The following is a 23,135-nucleotide window of genomic DNA, read 5'->3' as shown; positions in this document are numbered from 1 at the left end:
ATCCAGAAATATTTGCTAATAGTGATACCAATTGGATTGTTGAAGTGGAAGAGTGTGACAAGAGAAGTGGCAGAAGCCCCAATGGCTGGTTTCAGGCATTCAGACCTGGCAAAATTAGGTACAAATTCTAATGATGCTAGTGGCCTTACATCTGCCTATGCCAAGAATGATTTGACCCATATCTTAGATTTCACTGAAAGCACTGGAATAAACTGTAGGGAAAGAACCTGTACTATAGGTGACATAATAGGAATATTTATATAAAAAAAGCCATTTAAATGTAAACATGGCACATTTCCCAAAGAAAATAATGGAATTTCTGTCAGGACCAAATTCATGAGACACAGGTTTGCTCAGAGTGGATGTGTGTGTGAGGATGAGGTTGAAGGCAGTGGTAGAACTTTAGGTCTTAGTCTAATAATTCCCATTGAGTTATTGGAAGTCCTGATCAGGATCAGAACTATAGTGCCTTCACTGGGCTAAGAGACAACATGGTCAAGTGTGCTGAGTGCTTGGCTAGAACTCAGAAGTCCTGAATTCCATTCCTGACTCTCCCACAGGCCTGTAGCATGACCTCTCTGAACCTCAGTTTTCCCATCTGTAAAACAAAGCTAATGACCCACCATTGTAAAGTGTTTTGAAATCCACAGATGTAAAGCGCTGTATAAAAGCCAAGTGTTATTACTCCTATAATTCACTATGTAAACTAGGTCACTGTATCTCATGTACAAACATTCACAAAGCAAACCTGGTAGTTTCCTGCATCTCTATTCTTCCCCCGTGACTTCCCCATTCATAAAGAATCCTCCAGGTAATGGCCCAGGTGCTCAGATAATGTCTCCTGAAGTTATCAGAGGTCTCTGAGTGAAGTTGAGAGCAACAGAGAGGTGATGGTGAAGTCCAGCAGGTGCGCCATTTCTTTGGAAAAAAAAGAATCTCGTGCAAGGTCACTCTGCAGCACAGCAAGGGAGTCAAGCATTTTTGTCTTGGGTTCACTTGATAATTTGTGCTTTTTCTCTCTTTTTTACTTGGTGAATGGCCTTGTGAATAAGCACAGTAACCTAGGAGGCTTTTCGTTTCTGTGCTTTCCTTTTTCACAGGAGATTGTAGGGTGGGGGCAAGGGTATTGCTGGTGAAATTTGCTAAACTGAGACTGCTACAGAATGAGGCTTCTCTTTATCCACAGAAGATCCCCTCACATTGCCCCTTTAATATGATTTGGTCACACTCTGTATTAGGAATCTATTAACACATTGTTAAGTAAGAGGTTACTAAACAAATAATAGATGTTACAAATGTGCGTTGTTTGCATTATAGATGGTTATAAGCACAACAGTAGAAGATGTTATAGATATTTATAAGCCATGGTTATAGTGACCTGCTAGGCTTTATAACAATCTATAACATCTGTTACTAATTCCCTGAACCGTAATTCCCCCCAATTAAGGGTATTCCGTAATTGCAAGGATATTGGGGGTGAGGATGGAGGTTGTCTCTCTAGATTGTCTGAATCTTTGTGACCAGAATGAGTGTGATATAAAACAAAGACATTAGGGAGTTACCTAGAAAAAGAGCTGAAGACAGTCAGACCTGTAGTGCTGTCAACAGAGGCTGATGGAACCCCATTCAGAATCCATTGCTATTGCTCTGTGAGGCATTCATTTCACATTTGTTTAGCTAGTGATTGCACAGAGCACTGTGTATCTCTTGATGACTAAAAGAAACAGCCAAGCCACCCAAAGCATAAGAGATGCCCTGTGTTAACACATTTTTTTATTCATCTCTGGAGACCAGGACTCAAATATGGAGTAAGTCAAAAGTGAAATGTGTTTGGTGCACTCAATCTAGTCCCTGGGACATATGTCCACAGCACACAAAATTATGTATCAAAACTCACCTTCAATGCCTTTTCTTGGGCCACTACTTGTGCAGTCCTGTGCGGCACATGAGTGATTAGAGGCTGGCTGACCCCAGACGGTAATTCTCTCTCTCTTAGTCCAAAATCCCAAGTGTCACTACTTTTCCCTTTAGCTAAGGCTTTGGCAATGGCAATTTGTAATACATGGAACCTTCCACTGGGTGTCACTGTTCCTCCACACTAATCGCCGCTATAGCCTGGGAACCTGAGAGGAAACATCTCTTTTTAGTTTAAGTGGTCTGGTGCTGAACATGGCTCTAGGTTATATCTCGGAAGAACCACTCCTCCCATGCAGGCTGGATTTCCTCTTAGAGCCTGTTGTTCCACTCACAGAAAATTGCTGGTGGGAGTTATGCACGTTCTGGCAGCAGTGAAGAGATTAACAAGATCCTACTGGTGCATAGAGAATGCCCTAAAAGTAACTATTAACTTTGTGCTCTACAGTTAGATATAGAAAATAGAGAAGGCATTTCTTTATTTTTCCTTACATACATTTTAAGATGACTCTGGTGTTCGTAAAAGGGTAGGATTGAGTTAACAACCTTTCTCCACAGCCCCCAGCCTTGTTGAAGATGGCCCCACTCAGCTCCGCCAGCCCACAGTTCAGGAACTGAACTAGACTGTTCCATTTTTGGGCCCTACCCCATACAGTTATTCCAATGCACTTGAGCTCTCAGATAAAGCATCTCCAGCTGTCCTACTCCTCTCCTCTCACAGCTCAGTCAGCCTTCCTCATTCCTTTTCTAGCTATTCCAAGCCTGTGCCACCTCCCAGTTCTTCAGTGCACTTAGCTGTAACCTGAAGCAGTCCCCTATAGTCTAGTACTAGATCCCAGCTCAGCTTAGCAAATAGACACCAGTCTTAACCTGCAAAAAACACTGATATCCCTGCCTTGGATTCCTAAATAGCTCTGTGTCTGTACTTCACTTCTGATCTGACCCATCCTCTGCTGAACCACCTCTTAGTTCTGCTATTGCATCTCAATCCCAAGTAACAGTACGCCTTGTCATCAGGGCCGCCCGGGGGAGGGGGCAAGTGAGGCAATTTGCCCCAGGCCCTGGGCCCCGCAGGAGCCCCGCGAGCCCTGGCCTGGCGGTGGTCCAGGTCTTCGGCAGCATTTTGGCGGTGGGGGCCCTTCAGTCGCTCCAGGTCTTCAGTGGCATTTTAGTGGCAGGGGGCCCTTCAGTGGTGCCGAAGACCCACAGTGACTGAAGGGCCCCCTGCTGCTGAAATGCTGCCAAAGAGCTAGAGGAGTAGAAGCACCACAGCTCCCCCACTTTTCCCCAGGCCCCCTGAATCCTCTGGGTGGCCCTGCTTGTCATTATAGGCCTGGACTCCATGCAATAATGCCATTATATTCAATGCAGGACCTCCTACTATTATAGTCATAGATGTTTCCAAGCACCTCAAGCCCCACAAACAACATCCCCTCCTAGTTCAGTTCTGGGCATCTTCCCTAATGACCAGAAAGTGTTAAAGCTGCCAAATTGTGTGGTGGTTCTGTCATGATGTGGTTCTTTCTTCCAGTAGGCTCCAGGGTAAGACAATCAAATGCATAGACACAACTTTTGTTAGAAATAAAAAGGAGGGTAAACACTGAAAGGAGAACAAGAAAGGAATAGATTGGCAAAAAGATAATGTGTTCGTTTCATTCTTTTGCAGATTTTTGGAGTTCTGTGGCAACCCACCAGCAAAAGCTTTTACTCTGTACAAGGAAGTCTCATCCAGTCAGTGCTGTCAGAGGAAAGCCATGTGGTCTCTCCAACCTTGAAGTCCTCCATTGGCACCAAGATCTCGTCAAGGTTAGTGCTATGCTTGTTCCAGTGACTTGCATACACTGAGTAGCCTGGAATGGGATCAATGTCTGCCTACCAGAGACACTCTCCTCCCATGTGGGTTTGATGTCCTTGTTGTGTCTTGATGTGGGCCGTGGAGAGATGGTGTGAGATAAAAATTGGGCATACTGAAAAAATCATCCCAGAGGATTTCTATATTCTGGTTCCCACATAAACCCAGGGCAGGCTACAGGAGTACAAAACACCCCCCCCCAAATTAGTACCTTGAAGGCTCCTCCCCTTCTCTTCATTTTCCCCTTGCACCTTCTAAAATACTAAATGCCTTTCATTTACCACTAGATCCATTTCACTTCACCATAGGATACACCAGTGGTTCTCAGACTTTTGTACTGGTGACCCCTTTCACACAGGAAACCTCTGAGTGTGCCCCCCCCTTATAAATTAAAAACACTTCTTTATATATTTAACACCATTATAAATGCTGGAGATGAAGCAGGGTTTGGGGTGGAGGCTGACAGCTCATGACTCCCCACATAATAACCTCGTGACCCCCTGAGGGGTCCCTACCCCCAGTTTGAGAAGCCCTGGGATATACCATACTGATACCAGCACATGTCCTGACCAACCTCTAAGCAAAGGGAGGTTTAAAAGATGAAACCCTTCTCAACAGCCTCTTTTCTCTCATCAGGCAGCAGCTTAAACTTGTGTCTTCTTCAATGCCTGGCCCTGCAGAGACTCCTGGAGAAAGCCTTCAGGAAGCTCTGGCTGGCATACTGGAAAAGCACCAGCCTATAAGCACAATTAGCGAACTCTTCAAGAGGACCTGCATGCAGTGCCCATCAGTGAGTAGCACCAAACTCTTGCAGAAGGATTCTCTTTCTAATGTGACACTTGGAAATGTAAAACAAAGTGAGATCTAGCTGGAGAAGGCTGAAGGGCCTAAGAATAAATAGAAAATCAGTACACACAGTGATGGCAAGGAAGCGCCAACAACAGCTACACAGCCAGTATCTATCACTGTGAGAATAAGCACAATGGCTCAAAAGAATTCCCTGGCTAACTTTTGACCCAGGCAGTAGGTAGGGAGATTGTCCACCAAAGTCTCATGATCACAAGGGCTGCTTCATCTCATAAAGTAATGAAGTACTAGTGTAAATGTACTAGTTCTAGTGTGCCCACAGGGAGAAAAGCAACTAGAGATTCTTTCTCCAGGCAACACTTATATCAGGTATTCTTATAGTTTTCCATAGTTCCTCAGTCTGATTGGAATGTTATGCAGGGTCCCCAAAGTGCCGCAAATGTTTTCAAAATGTTATTCCAGTGCTGCAGATGAACAATAACAGGCTCTCTGAGTAAACCCATGGAGTGTGGTAAGCCGGTCTGCTGTTATATACTCTGAAATAATACACACTCAACCATGGACATTAAAACTATTGTACTGAGAGAGGAAATATTGCCCAGGATACTGGGGCTACCCTCCATTGTTTTTGCAAGTGCGATGGGTTCTTTACTAGCACCTGAACAGTAGCCACCAGAAATGGAAAGAAGGAACCGTGGGTGAAAGTTTCACACCAAGGACAGCACCCCTAACAATGCCCATGTTAAACATTATTTGTATTCTAGTGGTGCCCAGGGGCCCCAGTTGAGATGGAGACCCCCTTTGTTCAAAGCCCAGTAAAAAGAATAGTAAGAGCCAGCCTCTGCCCCAAACAGCTTGTAGTCGAAATAGACAAGACAGACAAAGAGGGGAGGGCAACAGAAGCGTGAAGTGACTTGCCCAAGGTCACACGGCAGTGTAGTGGCACAGTCAGGATCAAAATCCAGGTCTTCTGACTCCCAGTCCAGTGCACTATCCACTGAACCATGCCTTGTACAGGTTGTCTCATTAAAGTGGTCAGACCCTTAATAGTGTCCCAAGCCCTCATTGTAGCAGCTGGGGCTATTAAACTGTCACTGCACAGCATAAGTTTCCCTCTCATGTCTGCTCTTCAACACATGCTTCACAGACCAGCCCATTTAAATGCATTTTCTCTGATTTTGTGGATGGAGCAGTGGACCTTAGCCATCAAACTTTTCAGTTTCATGTCAGGTTGCATGCCAAAGGCATAGCCCTCTGCTCCATTATGAACGCACATTCCTGATTGGTCAGAGGTACTGTCTAGTTCCTTGTCAGGTGTTTGGCCTCGGTAACTAGTCCTGGAGGTTCACTACTCACATGCTTTTCTTTAAGAGCTTTGATGATTGAAGGTCAGGCACTGAAATTATTAGCTTTTCAAGGCTGGTGCTTTAACTCCCTTGCTTGATCTTTTTCAAACGGTGATGAGAAAACTACAGCAGGAGGACACCTGGTATCTGGGACTCCTGAGTAGGAGTAACTTGCCTTGCAAATAGAGAGGCCAAGATTCAGCTCACTTCTCATTCTTCACACTGTAGTTCTTCACTTTGTAGTTTCTGCATGTCCAAAGTTATCAAGTCCACCCATGTTCCCTGAGAAGGAGCCGAGGTGTTTAGTAGCCTGGAGCCACACTTCTGTGAACTTGTCAGCCCACGTAACGTAAGTGGAGCTGAAATAGGTCAATACAAGGCACTACAGAAGGAAGGAATGCTGTTGATGCAGAAGGTAGTGCTCTTCCCTCTAAGTCACTATTTAATCAGTGTCCCAGTCTGGTATTGCAAGGGGCAGTGGGGAAATGATGGGAGAATTTGCAGCTGGCAACTGAAATCTTGATTGTCTCTGGTCATTCAATATCTCATGGACTTTTTACAAGAATAAAGATATTAGTCCTGGCCAAATTCCAGCTGGAACATAATATTCTGCCTACCAAAATCCCCCTTACAGTGACATGCTATTCTTTATTTCTGTCCTAAATATTTGGAGCTAATGTTGTTGCTAGCTGTGGAAGGGCTGCCAATGTCCATGCCATAGATGGCTGCATTTAAGGGATGGGTAAAATAATCCCTGTCTTTATACGGTGTACATTTTGTCCTATGCTATGGCATCTATATAAAATTGCCTTTATTGATAATATGAATGTTTGTTTTCAGCTCAAAACATATTTGAGGACTCTTGGTAACAGGAGGGTCAAAATGGATGTCTCCAAGGTGTCGACAACCTGGGAATTCCACAGGTTCATCCAGATGCTGCGTGGTGCCAAGAAGAGGGATGTCCTCCAGCTGCTGAGGAAAGCTCCGGAGAAGATGGTGTAAGTAAATTCCCCAGTGACTGACTGTCCAGAAAAGGCAGCAGCCATTCTTTCAGACACCTGTGCACAGAGCAGTTTCTGGACTCATTTTAATGATTAACCACATTTCAGTCAGGCAGATGTGAAAAGGGCTCATTATATTCCCAGTATTTCAAATGACCAGTCTGAAGAAGTTCAAGGGCCACTTTTTTAAGGACTTGGCCTTTTCTTACAAGGTACCCTGAGGTAATTGGTTGTGTTTGATGCAGATTCAGCACATTTTAGAGTAAACGCTCTGGTGAACCTTTCAGAGACACATGCCCCATATAAACGCAGATCCCTGCTCTACATGTCCCATTCAGTAATTCCAGGACAATGTCATTTTCCACTTCCTGTGTTGAACTGTTGCATGATGTTACTGTGCACTTTTAAAGGCTGCTGCTTTCCACCCAAAGAGGTGGTTGCATTTCAGTGCTAGGTGAAATCCATAGGTGATTACGTATATATGGTTCTAGTTCAGCAACTGCTGTAAATTATCTCATTTATGGATGAAAGCTTCTCTAGAAATGGTAGCTAATTATTTAGTTTTATAATTCATCCAACTGAAGTTGCAAAGGGTGTTTATATAGGTAGAATGTGAATTGAGCTGGAATTACCTTGCACACTTTTGAAAGGCCAAATTTAGCCCTGATGTAAGTGGGTGCAGTTTCACTGGCTTCAATGGAGGTCTGAATTTACTTCCTTATCTGGAGCCAGGGGAAACAGAAACAAGGGATCATATTCTCAACTAGTAAATATCAGTGTGGGTTCATTTTACTTTAATGGACCCTATGCCAGTTTACACCAGTTGAGGATCTGGCCCCAAGTGGTTCCATCCTCCCCATGTTCAGCTGTACATGACGCACATAATTCGCTTTCTCCTCTCATTCCAGTACCTTCTTCATTGATGCTGCAGTTGCTGCCCAGTCAACAGCTTCCTTGGCAGCTCTCTCTGAATTTCTGGATTTTAGCAACCAAGGGCAAGTGCCCCTGCTAGAGCAGTTTCTCTATGCTGCAGCCTTCTCTCCTCGGCCCTCGAAAGAACTTCTGCGCCTGGTGCTAGTAAGTCAGAGGCATTTCCTCACTCCCGTTCTGCTCTTTGGTGACACGACTACTGGATTTGGGCTTCATCCTGCTCCCATTAAGTTAAGGGGAAACTCTCAGCGACTTCAGTGGAGTAAGATCAAGCCCTCACAAAGGAGAAAAGATAAAACGCTAAGTATGTCCTTTGTCCATTCTATCATTTAATGATGCCACTTTAGCAGCAATTCTCATGATTTTGGACAAAATGCTGCCATGTATTAAAGGGAGCAAGTTGCCTAGGTGTATTGACTAGAACTGGTTGAAATTTTTTCAGATAAGATGGGTTTTTCCCCCCATCAAAAATGGTTTGTTTGGGAAAAGAAATTTTACATGAGAAATGGACTTTTAATTATTTTTCAATTAAAATTTTATCAAAATCATTATGGAAATGGTTAATAACATGATAAACTTACTGAAAAACAAGTTTGATAGTCAACAAAAAATCAATAATGCTGTTAATTAACATGTCAATAACAATTGGAAAAAATTCAGACAACGAATGAGTTCATTTTGATCTCAAAGTGGAAATAATTCTGAAATTGCAATGTTTTTTACAAATCTCTTTTCTCTTTTTTTCAGCCAGCGTTGAGGTTGACATCTCAATAACTGTACTTACACAAGGCCACAGGGTGTTGGGAGGGAGGAAAGGGAAATGAGTAATTCTGTGAAGCAATCCCTAAAACCACGGTTAGCTCTGGCAGTCTGAGATCAGAGGGGCACTGAGAACGATCTCCTGCCGCCATGTTGTTATGTAGGAAGGCAAACCTAAGATGGAGTTGGAGTTCCTTTTCACATTTCTGGAGTAACCAGTGAGCCAGGAGTCTTCCAGGCTGGCCTCAGGACAGAGCACAGCCTTTTACCGTCCACACTGGTGGAGCCTATGAGAGCTTGGAGGGAAGGTGTTTTTACACCACTGTTGACAAAGACTTCTTTTGTTCAACAGTCATCCCATTATGGCCTGGGGCTGGCCTTCAAAGGGAAGCCTGTGCAGCCCTCCTCAGCTAGAGTGCTGAGACCACATAAAGTAAAAGACGGGTTTATACTGGAAGGAAAAGCTGGCCAGGATGTTTAGGACTCCATCCAAGACATGCAAAATCACACCAAAGGGATTAAGGAGGGGGAGGAAAAAAGCTTAATTGCCTGTTATGGAAACCAGAATATTGTGGGACTAGGCCATGAATTGCCCCCTCCCAGGCAGATGAAAGCAAGGCTAGAAAGACTCTCTCAATAAACCCTTTAGGGTAATAACTAAAACATATTCTCTCTCTCCCCCCATGTCCTGCCTTCATTTTGTTACACTCACTCTCCCAGGACAAGCTGAATGGAAAGGAGTTAGACCCTGCCATCTGGGAAACAGGGATAATTGTCATTGGCTCTCTTGTTGGCAAACTGTGCCGGATGAAGTTGTGTGGATTGCAGGTGGGTTTCCTGACATGATTGCTTCAATTATTCTTTTTAGCCCTCCCCTTTTTTCCCCACAGCTGCCTGAAATTTGTGTCATGCTTCTTTTTCACTCTGCTCTGTTTCTCCCTCCTCCGAATAAACAGGAAGTAGGACTTGGAATGGAAACTGTTCTGAGAAGACTAAGAGACACCAAGGAGAATTCTGAGATAATTATTTACCTGTTGTCCCTGCAGAATGCCCTGCTCCCAGAAACCATTCCTACCCTCCTGCATTATGCAGAGGAAGGGTCTGCAGGGGTCTCAGGTACAGCAGTATCTGCCCTACAAAGGTTCTCCTCTCAGCATATCACTGGTGAGGTATGGAATGAGCCTACTTAAATCAGAGTTTTTCCTTGTGCATTTAAAACACCCTTCCATGAAACAGCCCAGGTGTCTGTGTCCCAGAAAGTGTATGGGATTTCATTCTCCCCAAGTCACTTTTTAACTACTGGCATTCTCCGTATTTCGGAGAGATAATACTTCCCTAAATTTTAGCTGCTATTCCCAGAAGTCCCTCTGTCCTGCACTGAGAAGGAAATAAGTGGTGTGCTTGCCCGATGGTGCTTAGATGGATGTATCCAGTTAGCAGAGTCTCTGTGTGATGACTGGACTTAATGAGACTTGTTCTGCACATTACTGGAGCTGAAATTAACTGGGAGCTTTGTGGCTCATAGGCATTAGCCATACCCGGGGAGCCAGAATGGAGAGTACCTTTTTACCCAAGTCAGTAGAAAATGTGATAGTCTTTTCAAATCTGATATAGTTCCCTGGGTCTCAGCCTGTCTTTCTAACATCTAGAGGTCTCTCAACTTTCCAGCACTTTCTCCATGCCTTGCCACCACTAGGAGAGATGCCATCTAGATTAGGAACAGGAGGCAGCTCTGCAGGGCATTGGTGATGACTATGCTTCTGGTTTTTTGCCTGGAGCTGTAAATAGTAGATCTTCTGTTCAAAGCCCAGAGTGTAGTGTGAGATGCCATAATTATATATTTGGTGTTGGGAATGGTGAGAAGTAAGGTTTTAACTATATTCTGGCTTTAGGTGAAAAAGGCAATGAGGAGGATTTTCCATCAGAAAAGCAGAAACTATGAAAAAACCTCTCGACTGGCTGCTGCTGAAATTCTGTTGGACAATGAGCCTTTGCCCATGGACCTCACCAATATCTTGCTGGCCACCAGAGAGTTGGATGCCGAAATGTCAAAATTTTTACTTTCGAAAATCCAGACTAGTTTACATTCTCACCATCACCCAGCCAGGTGAGTATGGAGACTGGAAAGTATTAACTGTGACTCTAAGACCCAAATCCCTTTTTCCCTTGTTCTTTTTCCTCTCTTTCATTCTCTCCAACATTCTCTCTCTTCACTCTCACCTGTTAATCTTTCCTTTTTTGTTGTTTTTCCCCGTAAGCAAACTAATTTGATATAAGGTCCCAGATTTGTTGGTATTCCCTGTGTGGTTGCCAGTTGAAGGCAGTAAACAATATAATATGGAACACCAAAATGACAGTGTAAAAACTGCAGAAGTGTTCGGAAGCTTAACCCCCGGGTTACAAGATATCTATAAAGTATGAGCAATGATATTAGTCTCTCTAGATTCTCAAAAAAAGCCTAATCCAACACATGACTGAAATGCAAAAGTTTTTGAGCTAGGCAAATAGTGATAGACTCGAGGAGCTCAATTTACTTAGCTTAACAAGAGAGAAGGTTAAGGGGTGATGTGATCACAGTCTGTAAGTACTTAATGAGCAACAAATATTTGATAAATAGCTTTTTAATTTAGCAGACAAAGTATAACAAGACTCAATGGCTGGAAGTTGAAGCTGGACAAATTCAAACTGGAAATAAGATACACATTTTTAACAGGGAGAATAATTAACCATTGGAATTATTTGAGGCTTGTAGGGGGTGATTCTCCCTCAGTGGCATTTTTTAAATCAAAATTGGATGTTTATATTAAAGATACACTGTAGTTCAAACAGGAATTATTTTGGGGAAATTCTATAGCCTGTTGTACAGGAGGTCAGACTAGATGATTATAGTTGTCCCTTCTGGCCTTAGAATCTATGACATATCGCACCAATGTATTTGAATACATTTATTCAGGTAAAAAAGTGAATCCAGTTTCACCGTCTCTTCATGGTCTCTTCATTTATAACAAGCAACTTTTCATTCACAAAAATATACACAGAAAGGGAAAGTGTTGTAATGCTCCAATGAACAGATATTCACAGGAGTGTTCACATAACCACCGTGAAAGCTCTTTGGGGATTTGGAAGTCATCCACTCAAGAAAGAAACAATACCATGGTCACCTATGTTACAATCACATGCTTAAATAGTAAATTAGAAATAGCCATTAATCAAAGCAGTGCTCATGGTAAATTGTTTGTAAGCAATTCACAGGCCAGGATATGTTTGCACAAACCAGTTCTTAAATCATTCTGAACAACAGACTAAATCATAAAAAAAAAAAAAAAAAAAAAAAAAAAAATCAGTTTGCAGATAATCTACCAATAGAAGAAGATTACGTTTACTGACCACATTGGCCAATATGAATACTTCAGCCAGCTCTAGCACATCACATTCTATTCTTGTAGGACTAAAACTACACCCAGACCAAGGAATCCCTGAGCTAGGAAAAACTTTTATAGCATTTCACAACTCGACTCTGCTCCACCCTCTCTCTCCCTCATTTTCTTCTTCTGTCATGCTCCATGGTCTTCTGTCCTTCTCATGCTAAGGAAACAATAATTACAACCACCACTAAAGCTCAAACTTATGCATGTCATGAATAGCTGCTCATGCCATAGGGGATATTGCTGAGCTATTTTCTCCCTCCTTTAGGAGATACAAAAGAAGAGAAAGATTATAAAGGAGCTTGTTTAAGTAAAGCTGTTTTTATGCCATTTATATTGTTCTCAATGTATTGTTAAATTATATATTTAAGTGCATATCTCCTACCTCCCTAAAAAACCTTCCAAAATGGCAACTGACTTTTCTGAGTTTCTATTTAGATTCAGACACTAGATTTTCCTGTTTTTCTACCCCACCCATAGACACCTTTTCCTATTTTTTTTCCTAGGAAAGCAATGAAAGAAATTCTGAAAGATCCACAGATCAATAATTACAACTACCTCTCCAAAGCTGGCAGTTCCTCTTCTTTCTCAGGACCCTTAGCAGGTGACAGCATGGACAAGATTATGTTTAAGTTCATCTCAAAAGACCAATTGAAAGTACCTGTAGGCAGAGCCTACTTTTGGAATCCATTGTCAAGAGGCACTGGGAGTTACAGGGGATCTCTAACTTGTGTGACTGTCCCAAATTTAACACGAGGTGGCAGGAGTCCTCTGTATGTGTCCTGAGATGTCTAAGCACATTGGATATTTCTCCATTAGCTCTAGTTGCATGTACTTTAAAAGCAGTGGGGAAGGACAGGCGATGGAAGAATATGTGAGGGAAAGAAACTGCTGTGGTAGGGCCACCACAATCCTAAAGCTATCTCTACCTGTAGAGAGTAAAATAACTCCTTTATTGGAATGAGGCACAAAATCAGTCAGACATGGTCACACATTAGCAGAGCCATTGTTCTTGATTCTTTACAAAGCGAATCAATGCCACTCTGAAGCTGACTGTGCAGAGTGATCTCAGACACATACCCCATCATCCAAATACATCTGTTTCTGACATACTGCTTGTCAAAGTGCACCCCCATCCTGAAGCACCCTCCTGTAACAGCCACAGCATGCCATGTATGCATGTCTCAGTTTCCCCTTTCAGAGGCCCCAGTAACTCCACTTCAGGTTCGTTTAAATAATACCCCTACCACACTCCGGGTGTATAGTCCTTAACGCTCCATTCTTTCCAGAAGCCCACCTCCCACACCACTTTCTTTATTGGGAGTCTTTCTATGCCATACTCCAGTGTCTTCCACCACACCTAGTTTCCCTGTCAGGCCTCTTCTGTCTCTCTGCCAGGACACCCATGCCAGCCCAGCTTGGGGAGTCAGCTGACCAATCACAGGTGCATTGGCCTCTTCCTCTTAAAGGACCAGTGCCACCATGTGGTACTTCTTCCCACACACTTTGTACAAACACTGATCATGCCGGTATCACAGTTCTCCCAGAATCTGCTACCACAAAAGATGAGCCAAATCTAGGACCAAAACTTGTGGTAGATCACCTGTGTAATAGAACATTGCTGCTATTGCCAGGTCAAGAGACTAGCTCTATTCTTGTTTAGTTCTTAATTCATTAGAGTATTTTAATAAGCTTTTCAAAGGGGCAGATCCTTACCTGATGGGTATGACAATTTACACAACCTTTATCATCTGCCCAAATATTTTTATCCACAGCTCTCATTTCTGTCCCCATTCACGTCATTTCTGCCTTTTACCCTTTAATTGTCTTCCTTTGTATATCCCCAAAGGATGTTCTGGGCAGGCAGAGGCAAACTAAATGGGAGTCAGGAACATTTTAGGGCTAATCTTTTGATTATTATACGTTTGGACGGAGATGAAATTCCCTCATATTTCAGCTTCTTGGTCAGAGTGTTAGTGTATGGGACTGTGCTGTTCATCTACTATGGCCTGGAAGGGATGAGCTTTTGAATATAATGATATGATCTGAATGGGGTTAGTACTTACCAAAAGGCCTCTAGTCTCTTGTCTGATTTACCCGGAAATGCAACAGGTAATAGAGCAAAGTAATGTTTCCTGCACCCCCATCAGAGCTCTTCTGTACTTTTGAGCTATAATTCCACTGAAATTGACACCTTTAACACAGGAGACCACACTGGTCTTCTCTGCATTCCCATGGCAAAATCCTCAGATCTTCCCATTATATTACATGGGAGGCTGCCAAGCTCTTTATTTTCCAGGGAGACAGTTGCAAAGTGTCCCTCCTCTCAGCCATTATTGGAATGTTTTAAAAATGGATGTGTAACATTTTGCCAGTGATGACTGCTGTGCAGCTCTACTTGTTGGTCTCTCTTTCTGTCTTTCAGTCACTGATGACATGCTGTCCACTTTCAGTCTGGAGCTGCTATTCACTGAGAGTGGTCTCCTGAGGAAGAGTGTCTCAGGTTTCATGCTGCGAAGCCATGGCCACCAGCTTCAGGCAGCTCAGGTCTGCTATCAGGTTTTGTCCCTAGATGTGAAACGCTTTAGATGACTGAACAACAGATACACATGCGGGAACCCAGATCTCCTGCATTGTGCCAGCAGACATTCAATAGTTCCTCTTTAACCTTCCTTGTAGGCCTGGTGGGTTCCTAATATTTGACTTGGGACCGGTTTTGTTCAATATCTTCATTAATGATCTGGAGGATGCCATGGATTGCGCCCTCAACAAGTTTGCAGATGACACTAAACTGGGAATAGTGGTAGATATGCTGGAGGGTAGGGATAGGAGACAGAGGGACCTAGACAAATTAGAGGATTGGGTCAAAAGAAATCTGATTAGGTTCAACAAGGACAAGTGCAGAGTCCTGCGCTTAGGACAGAAGAATCCCATGCACTACTACAGACTAGAGACTGAATAGCTAGGGAGCAGTTCTGCAGAAAAGGACCTAGGAGTTACAGAGGATGAGAAGCTGGATACAAGTCAACATTGTGCCCTTGCTGACAAGAAGGCTAACGGCATTTTGGGCTGTATAAGTAGGAGCATTTCCAGCAGTTCCAGGGACGTGATCATTCCCCTCTATTCAGCATTGGTGACGCTTCATCTGGAGTACTGTGTCCAGTTTTGGGCCCTACACTACAAGAAGGATGTGGAAAAATTGGGGAAAGAGTCCAGTGAAGGGCAACAAAAATGATTAGGGAGCTGGAGCACGTGACTTATGAGGGAACTGGGATTATTTAGTCTGCGGAAGAGAAGAATGAGGGGGGATTTGATAGCTGCTTTCAACTACCTGAAAGGGGGTTCCAAAGAGGATGGATCTAGACCAGTGGTAGGCAACCTATGGCATGTGTGCTGAAGGCGGCACACAGGCTGATTTTCAGTGGCACTCACACTGCCCAGGTCCTGGCCACCGGTCTGTGGGACTCTGCATTTTAATTTAATTTTAAAGGAAGCTTCTTAAACATTTAAAAAATCTTATTTACTTTACATACAACAGTAGTTTAGTTATATATTATAGACTCATAGAAAGAGACCTTCTAAAAACGTTCAAATGTATGACTGGCACGTGAAACCTTAAATTAGAGTGAATAAATGAAGACCCGGCATACCACTTCTGAAAGGTTGCCAACCCCTGATCTAGACTGTTCTCAGTGGTACCAGATGATATAACAAGGAGTAATGGTCTCAAGTTGCAGTGGAGGAGGTTTAGATTGAATATTTGGAAAATCTTTTTCACTAGGAGTGTGGTGAAGCACTGGAATGGGTTACCTAGGGAGGTGGTGGAATCTCCTTCCTTAGAGGTTTTTAAGGTTAGGCTTGACAAAACCACGGCTGGGATGATTTAGTTGGGGTTTAGGTCTTGCTTTGAGCAGGGGGTTGGACCTGATGACCTCCTGAGGTCCCTTCCAACCTTGATATTCTATGATTCTGTTACTTCATGTACCCATTCAGAAGCCCTCACAACAGAGAACATCTGCAGCATGTAGCCACACATAGGAAGGCTTAATACCGTAGCTGCTTGTTATTCACTGTTCTGAAGTGAAAACCAGGACAAACCTGCAGTTTGACATTTTAAGAGTGCCTGCACTGAAAGTTGCTCACCTTGGGTAAATGTCCCACACATGTCAATATTTTACTGACATTTTTATTCATCATCTACCTATGGCTATATGGGCCCATATCTTCAGCTGGTGTAAATCAATCTCATTCCATTGGCTTCAATGAAGTTGCACCTATTTATGCCAGCTGAAGATCTAGTCCATGGCATCTTCAAAAAGACTGGAACAGAGACACTACTGTTATACTGATGCTTTTAAATTTACTACTACAAAGACTGGGTGAAATCCTGGCCTCTAAAGTCAATGGGAGTTTTGCCATGAATGGGTCCAGGGTTTCATCCTAAAAGTCATTAGATAATAACTGGTTTTAGAGCGGTAGCCATGTTAATCTGTATCAGCAAAAACAATGAGGAGTCCTTGTGGCACCTTAGAAACAAATATATTTGGGTATAAGCTTTCGTGGGCTAAAACCCATGGAGACTGCATAGAGACTGTCCGGTTTGGCCAATGTATATGGCAGAGGGGATTGCTGGCATATGATGGCATATATCACTTTCTATTCAAGGTACATCATCATAGGACCTAACCACATCAGCCACACCATCAGGGGCTCATTCATCTACACATCTACCAATGTGAGATATGCCATCATATACCAGCAATGCTCCTCTGCCATGTACATTGGTCAAACCGGACAGTCTCTATGCAAAAGAATAAATGGACACAAATCAGACATCAAGAATTGTAACATTCAAAAACCAGTAGGAGAACACTTCAATCTCCCTGGACACTCAATAATAGACTGAAAAGTGGCAATTCTTCAACAAAAAAATTTCACAAACAGGCTCCAGTGAGAAACTGCAGAATTGGAATTAAATTTGCAAACTGGAGACCATCAAATTAGGCCTGAATAAAGACTGGGAGTGGATGGGTCACTACAAAAAGTATTTTTCCCTCTGTTGATACTCACACCTTCTTGTCAACTGTTGGAAATGGGCCACCTTGATTGCATTGGCCTCGTTAGCACTGCAAATGTAATTTTCCCTCCCTTGGTATTCACCCCTTCTTGTCAACTGTTGAATACAGACCACATCCACCTTAATTGAATTGGCTCATTAGCACTGACCCCCCCACATCCTTGCACGTTCATGCTTAGTGTGAGAGACAATTTTACATCATGGTCTGGATCCACATTTGACACAGTGCAAGGAGATCTGAAATCTAAGATTTCTATGGTGCTAATCACTCTGTAGGGTTGATTGCAAATAAATCTGTTTTCTATCTATCATATTTATATGACCCCCCATCACTGGAGTATCTGAGCATCTTACTATCTTTGATGTATTTATCCCACAATACCCCAGTGAATTAAGGAGTTGCTATTATGCCCATTTTACAGATGGGGAACTGAAGCACAGAGAGCTCAGAGACATGCCCAAGATCACTGTGATGGAGCAGAAAACTAAACTCAGTCACCCAAGTCCCCAGCTTGTGTCCTAACCACTGGACAGCCTTCCTCTCTACTTTAATTAACATGCTTACAATAAACAATATCAAATATTAGAACCTGATGCCCCACCTGTGTTATCATTTACACTCATCCAAAATTGGTGTAAAATAATTGCAAATCAGATCAATAGTGTTTTGCAATCAATCACTTTGTTCAACTTAAATGACTACTCGAAGGATAGGCCAGTGTTGAATCAGGCTCACTGGGCTTTATATATAATCACTTCTCAGTTCACTAGGCCCATGAGTAGATGTTACTTGAATCAGTAGTACAGTAATGTAAGATGCCAACCAACTGCTCCCAATACAAATGTTTCTATCAGTACATCAGCAGGTTCTTTATCCAGCTTTCCCTAGTGGAAGTAGTGAAGGTCAACTCTTGAGGAAGCCTTACCTTGTGCAGCACATTTTCTCTGCTTGTATATTTTAGGTCTCTATTGAAGCCCAGGGGTTGGAATCTGTGCTGGGAGAGAGTAACCCTGAAGAAGAAGAGGAGCAGGAGCTCATGGCTGGGATGTCTGCCATTTTCTTTGATGTCCAGTTACGGCCAATTGTTTTCTTCCAAGGATATACAGATTTAATGGCCAAGGTCCTCTTAAGCAGCGGAGAGCCAACCAGTGTGGTCAAAGGAACTGTCCTGCTGATGGATCATGAACAGGTAATGGCTGTATGATACGTGGACCTTCCCTCATCCAAGCTGCCTGTTAAACGGTGCCATGGTGCACTGTGGCGTGGTGAATATTCTGGAGGGGGCCTGCTTGAAAGCCATCGGCTCATGACCGGTATTCATGACGGTGCCAAATCTAACCATGGGATGGCATTGATCAAAGGATGTTAAGAATTGGTTTTCTGAGTTGGCTTATTAGAGGTGGGTTCTGCACTGCCATGGCTTCTGTTCCTGTCTTCCCCTCCCCAGCCCAGCAGGCGTTGGGAGTGCAAAGTAGGCAGTGTCCCCTCTGCTCAGCTGCTGTTTAATATTTTTGTGTGAGCACTTAACATCAAAAAAAAGTGCTTCCAAAACAAATACGCTCTTTTCTGTTCTACAGGCAATTCCACTTCAGTCTGGACTGCAAACAGTGATTAAACTTCAGGGGGCACTTGGGTTAGATATTTCAGCCAACATTGATATGAATTTATGGGAGCAAGAATCAAGAACCAGCGTCAAAACAAGGTAAATAAGTGAAAACTTATTTAATCTCTGAACACTCAGGAGACTTAGCAGGAACTAGCATAAATTAGAACAGCCTCAGAGCTGCTCCAACATAGGCTGACTTGTAACAACCCCCAAAGGGCTATTTTATATCATTGGCCAAAGGTAACTAGAGCTCCACGCTTTCCAGCTATGCCTTTCCCATCAAATACACCAATGCACATCCTGTGCTGGGAGGACGAGGGCTTCTTTTTTGAACGGGAGAGGAGGGAGTTGCATAGAGTCTCCTATACCTTTATACCAGCTGTGAGAGCTACATTTGTTACACGCCCCTTTAAACCTACCCCGTTGAACCTGTATGTTCAAGGATCCCACGCAAAAAAATTAGCAACTTCTGAAAGATCTGCTTCCCCATGGACATAGACACCCATCACTTATTGTCTTTAGGTTCTCATAGCCTGTGCTTGGGATCAGGCTAAAAGCCTCACTTTGACAGATGGCTTTAATTAACATTTTTCTGCACCCCCCAACCCTTCCTTCAGGATCAGGAAGCACCACACAGCTGCTGATAAATTAAGAAATAATGAAATCATAGAGTGCCAGCATTGCATAGACAGTGCGTTCCCCTGGGAGGCATTGTTCAGTGACAGGATTTATGCTTTCTTCTGTTGCAGGGGTGGACTGGCCATTGATTTCACAGCAGAAATCGATGCCCCTTTCTTTCAAGCCAGTGTGAAAAGCCAGACAGAGGCCGAAGTCTCAATCAATTTTGATACAGCAGTGAGATTTTCTGGGACTCCTGTGCTCATGTGTCTTCAGCTAAGGGAGGAGCAGCTCCCTTACAGGTAAACGGTGGCATTCTAGTCCAGAACTACTAGGGTGTGGATTTTTACTCAGGGGTGGGGATTAGGACACTCCTACTGTCAGGGACATTAGTTTGTGACTCCCAGTGGCAGGGAAGGTGCGGAGGGAGATCATGCACTACTTCCCCTGCCCTCCTGACACTAGCAGGGCTGCCCAGAGGATTCAGGGGGCCTGGGGCAAAGCAATTTCTGGGGCCCCTTCCATAAAAAAAAGTTGCAATACTATAGAATACTATATTATTGTGGGGGCCCCTGCGGGGCCCGGGCTTGTGGCAAATTGCACCCCCCCGGGCAGCCCTGGACACTAGAGCTCAGTTCAGAACCTTAACAGTGCTCCCTATCTCCTGTGGTGCTTGCCGTCCACAATATCATGAGCATCTGAGATATTCAAGGATACAAAACCTACAGGATACAAGAGGGGAGGCTATTATGAAAGCCAGTTCTCACCTTCCCACTAAGAAGCGAGTTATTTATTGCCCTCTTTCTTGTAGCACATGGTAAGAGTTTCATTGTCCAGCATTTGACTTAAAGCAGGTTCTGTTGAGTCCCTCCATTTGGAGAGATCAGTAAAAGGTTAAAGGAAGCCTTGGACGATGCTGGGGAGTTAGCCAGCCTAAGGAGTATTAAGACGAGCCCTGAGCCCAGAAGAATCCTGGGCTATCTTTTACAGTATTGTGCTGATAAACCTTTTATACTGTAACTGCTGGTCCTAATGCCAATATTGATTTTGCCCCAGACATAACATCACTGTTTTATTACACTGTTACTGATAAATCCTTCATGGCTCCTTCTTGACATAAATAAGCATCAGGCAGTTTGTTGCTGCTGTATGGCATCAGAGGCAGACACCCTGGCACTGTTCCCATGACTTACTAGCTGACTTAGGCTAACAGGGCTGAGTGTAGCTGTCTGAAATACTTGTAAATAATAGATGGATAGGTTCCCATAGAAAAGCCTTGGGCCTCCTAACCAACCCAGAGATGGGACATGAAGGGAACCTCACCTACAGGTCAGGCATCAAAAACAGGTAGAGAAAGGAGACCTTGGGTCCAAGGTCCTTTCCCTTTGAGGAGTGAAACTCTTGAGGAGTTATTCATTTCTCCACAGATCAAATCTTGCTACACAGCTTTTCCTGGAAGTCCAGCCTGCTCCATCTGTTCAGTGTGCACTGCAGACTGGTGCCAGAAATCAACTCATTCTCTAAGAATCTTCCCCATTTCAGTCAATTCCTGGGAGTAGAGGGATAACTTGAGACAGCAGTGGTTCACATCCTCCTACTGAAACATTTAGGCCCCATCCACATTATAGGTGACACTATCAGCAAAATTACCCTGTCCAGTGTTGCGAAATGTTGGAATTATTTTAAAGTGTGCTAGTTAATCTGTGCTAAAGATTAAACTCACAGCAGCCTCTAGCATGGTTATACAATGTGGATATAATACTGTTTTCAAGGGCAATAAATCTCTATTGACAGAAGTCAAGAAAAACACTTGTCAGAATATGCCATAACATTCCAATAGATCCGACTTTTAAGGAATGGAACATGCTGATTTGAGGAGACAAGTTGGGTCCAATCTTGTCTCATTCTAAAGTCTCCTAACTACTTGTTATTCTGCCCCACAGAGAAATCTTTACAATCTCCGAATCTTCACCAAACCAAGGCATCACTGTTCGCAAGGGGAGACGGGGCACTATTGCTGGACGCGAGCTTTCCTTGCACAGGGCCAACTCCGAGATGTGCAAGGTCCTGTTGACGGAGGCAAAGGAGCAGTAGAGGAATCAATGTGTCCTGGGTCTGGATTTATCATTCCTCCCTTTTCCTTGGTCCCAAATTCTCAGTGAGCTGCCTCCATGAGCCAGGCCCAGGACTGATGTGGGCAGCCCAGAACCCTTTCTAGTTCCCACAAGAGTCTGCTTTTTACTGACTGTATTAAAAACAAGTGTCCCTATTGCAAGAGAACACATTGAAATCAGGGTGCCAAACATGGTTGGGACATGAATCCCTAGTCTATCAAAGCAAGTCCCTTAAAGGGCCAGCTCTGGGATGTGCAAGATCCTGTTGGCACAGTCAAAGGAACAGCAGAATTAACATGTTCTGGGTCTGGCCTTGAGAATCCTTAAGACACCAAGAAAGGAGAGAGGTAGAATTTTCACAATCATGTACCCTTCCCTATGATGGTTATTCTCCATATGGGATGGTCCCTTAGAAGCAAAACTGGGCCGTGATAAACCTCACAGCTAAGACCCCTGGCTTTGAGAGTTACAAGGTGAATTTCAGGCAGTCTTAAGAAAGTGTTCTCAGTGAGGATACCCAGAATGGCATGTTAATCACACATTTCTCCCCATTCATCTGAGTAACCACCGGGGGTGAAAGGGAGCCAGTACAGGACAGCGCTTTAATGTCCCTGACCCTTTTGCCTCCCCTGTCGGGGGCCCTGCCAGTAGGGTCTGTACTGGCAGGGCCACCAACGGTGGGGAGGGGCAGGTGCAGCAACATTTAAGCACTTCTACGGCAAAGGACCCTGCAGCACTTTAATGTCCCTGCCCCTTTTGCCCCCCAGCCATTAACAGGTGGGGGGGCAAAGGGAGCAGCTGCCCTGGGGCCAGCAATTTAAAAGGGCCCAGGGCTCCGGTCGCCGCTGCCCCTACCGTAGCAGCGGTGTCCAGAGCTCCAGGCCCTTTAAATCAACACAGGATCTCCAGGCAGCGCGGTCCAAGGGCTGGCTGGGGGATGCTGACCCTCCCAGCCCCGCCCCTTCCACCTGAGGCCCCACCCCTTCCTGGGGCCAGAGCCATCCCCCGTACCAGTAAGTGTCCTCAGTTACTTTCACCCCTGGTAACCACAATCAAGTGAGGTCTCCCAGAGCGTCTGGTCAGAACTTCACATGGCTGAGGAAGTGAATGGAATCCAGTGTTGCATGATTTGGTGACTGTGATAGTGTGCCATGCATGTGGAAAGGGTAGCTTGATTTTTTGGGGTACTTGATTTTTGAAAAAAAAGCAGTGAGACAAAAAAAGCTACATAATCTGTCAGCAATTATGTACCTTCCTTTTGGTATAATCAGAAGTGTTTGTATCTGAATAGGAGTTCATCTCAGTTCCCTCACAACTTGAACTTCTTCTACTTGATCCTCTAGTGAGTTCATGCTCTTTTGCCAGGGAAATGACTGATGTCAGAAATCCAGAAAGAGAAGATGCTGCTGGAAGTGGCTAATCCTTTGTTTAAATAGGAAAAATTTACCTCTTGCATAACTTCTAATTTTAGGGGTTAGATGGATGACTTTGACCCACACAATTTTCAGTATTAGCAAGAATAATTAAACACATTATGGAAAACTAATGTGAAGGTAAATAGGGTTCTGCTTAAGTAGGGTGTGTATAGATATATATATATATATATAATGGCAATTTTTCCCTTGGCAAGACTCCTCTTTTAAGGGAATGGAAGTCCACTAGGGATATTACTTCTTATTTCACCA

The 23,135-nt window shown here is 43.7% G+C and overlaps 1 protein-coding gene across 3 annotated transcripts in view; it reads left to right on the top strand.

Annotated features, from left to right (window-relative positions):
- The window catches only part of LOC115655502 (microsomal triglyceride transfer protein-like), a 32,139-nt gene extending 9,769 nt beyond the window's left edge, over positions 1-22,370 (top strand). For all 3 annotated transcript variants that reach the window (XM_030571013.1, XM_030571012.1, XM_030571014.1), the window contains exons 6-18: positions 3,581-3,720; positions 4,403-4,556; positions 6,760-6,917; positions 7,829-7,997; positions 9,330-9,437; positions 9,566-9,778; positions 10,502-10,716; positions 12,541-12,638; positions 14,460-14,581; positions 18,074-18,301; positions 18,690-18,814; positions 19,468-19,638; positions 21,280-22,370. In XM_030571013.1, coding sequence (XP_030426873.1) covers positions 3,581-3,720; positions 4,403-4,556; positions 6,760-6,917; positions 7,829-7,997; positions 9,330-9,437; positions 9,566-9,778; positions 10,502-10,716; positions 12,541-12,638; positions 14,460-14,581; positions 18,074-18,301; positions 18,690-18,814; positions 19,468-19,638; positions 21,280-21,430 — 2,052 coding nt within the window. In that variant the 3' untranslated portion in view covers positions 21,431-22,370. The remainder of the gene's footprint in view (positions 1-3,580; positions 3,721-4,402; positions 4,557-6,759; positions 6,918-7,828; positions 7,998-9,329; positions 9,438-9,565; positions 9,779-10,501; positions 10,717-12,540; positions 12,639-14,459; positions 14,582-18,073; positions 18,302-18,689; positions 18,815-19,467; positions 19,639-21,279) is intronic.
- The last annotated feature ends 765 nt before the right edge of the window (positions 22,371-23,135 follow it).

The sequence above is a fragment of the Gopherus evgoodei genome, chromosome 7 (genome assembly GCF_007399415.2).
Source record: "Gopherus evgoodei ecotype Sinaloan lineage chromosome 7, rGopEvg1_v1.p, whole genome shotgun sequence".
Taxonomy (NCBI): Eukaryota; Metazoa; Chordata; order Testudines; family Testudinidae; genus Gopherus; species Gopherus evgoodei.
Note: the sequence above shows the minus strand (reverse complement) of the source record. Positions and strands in the feature narration are given on the sequence as shown.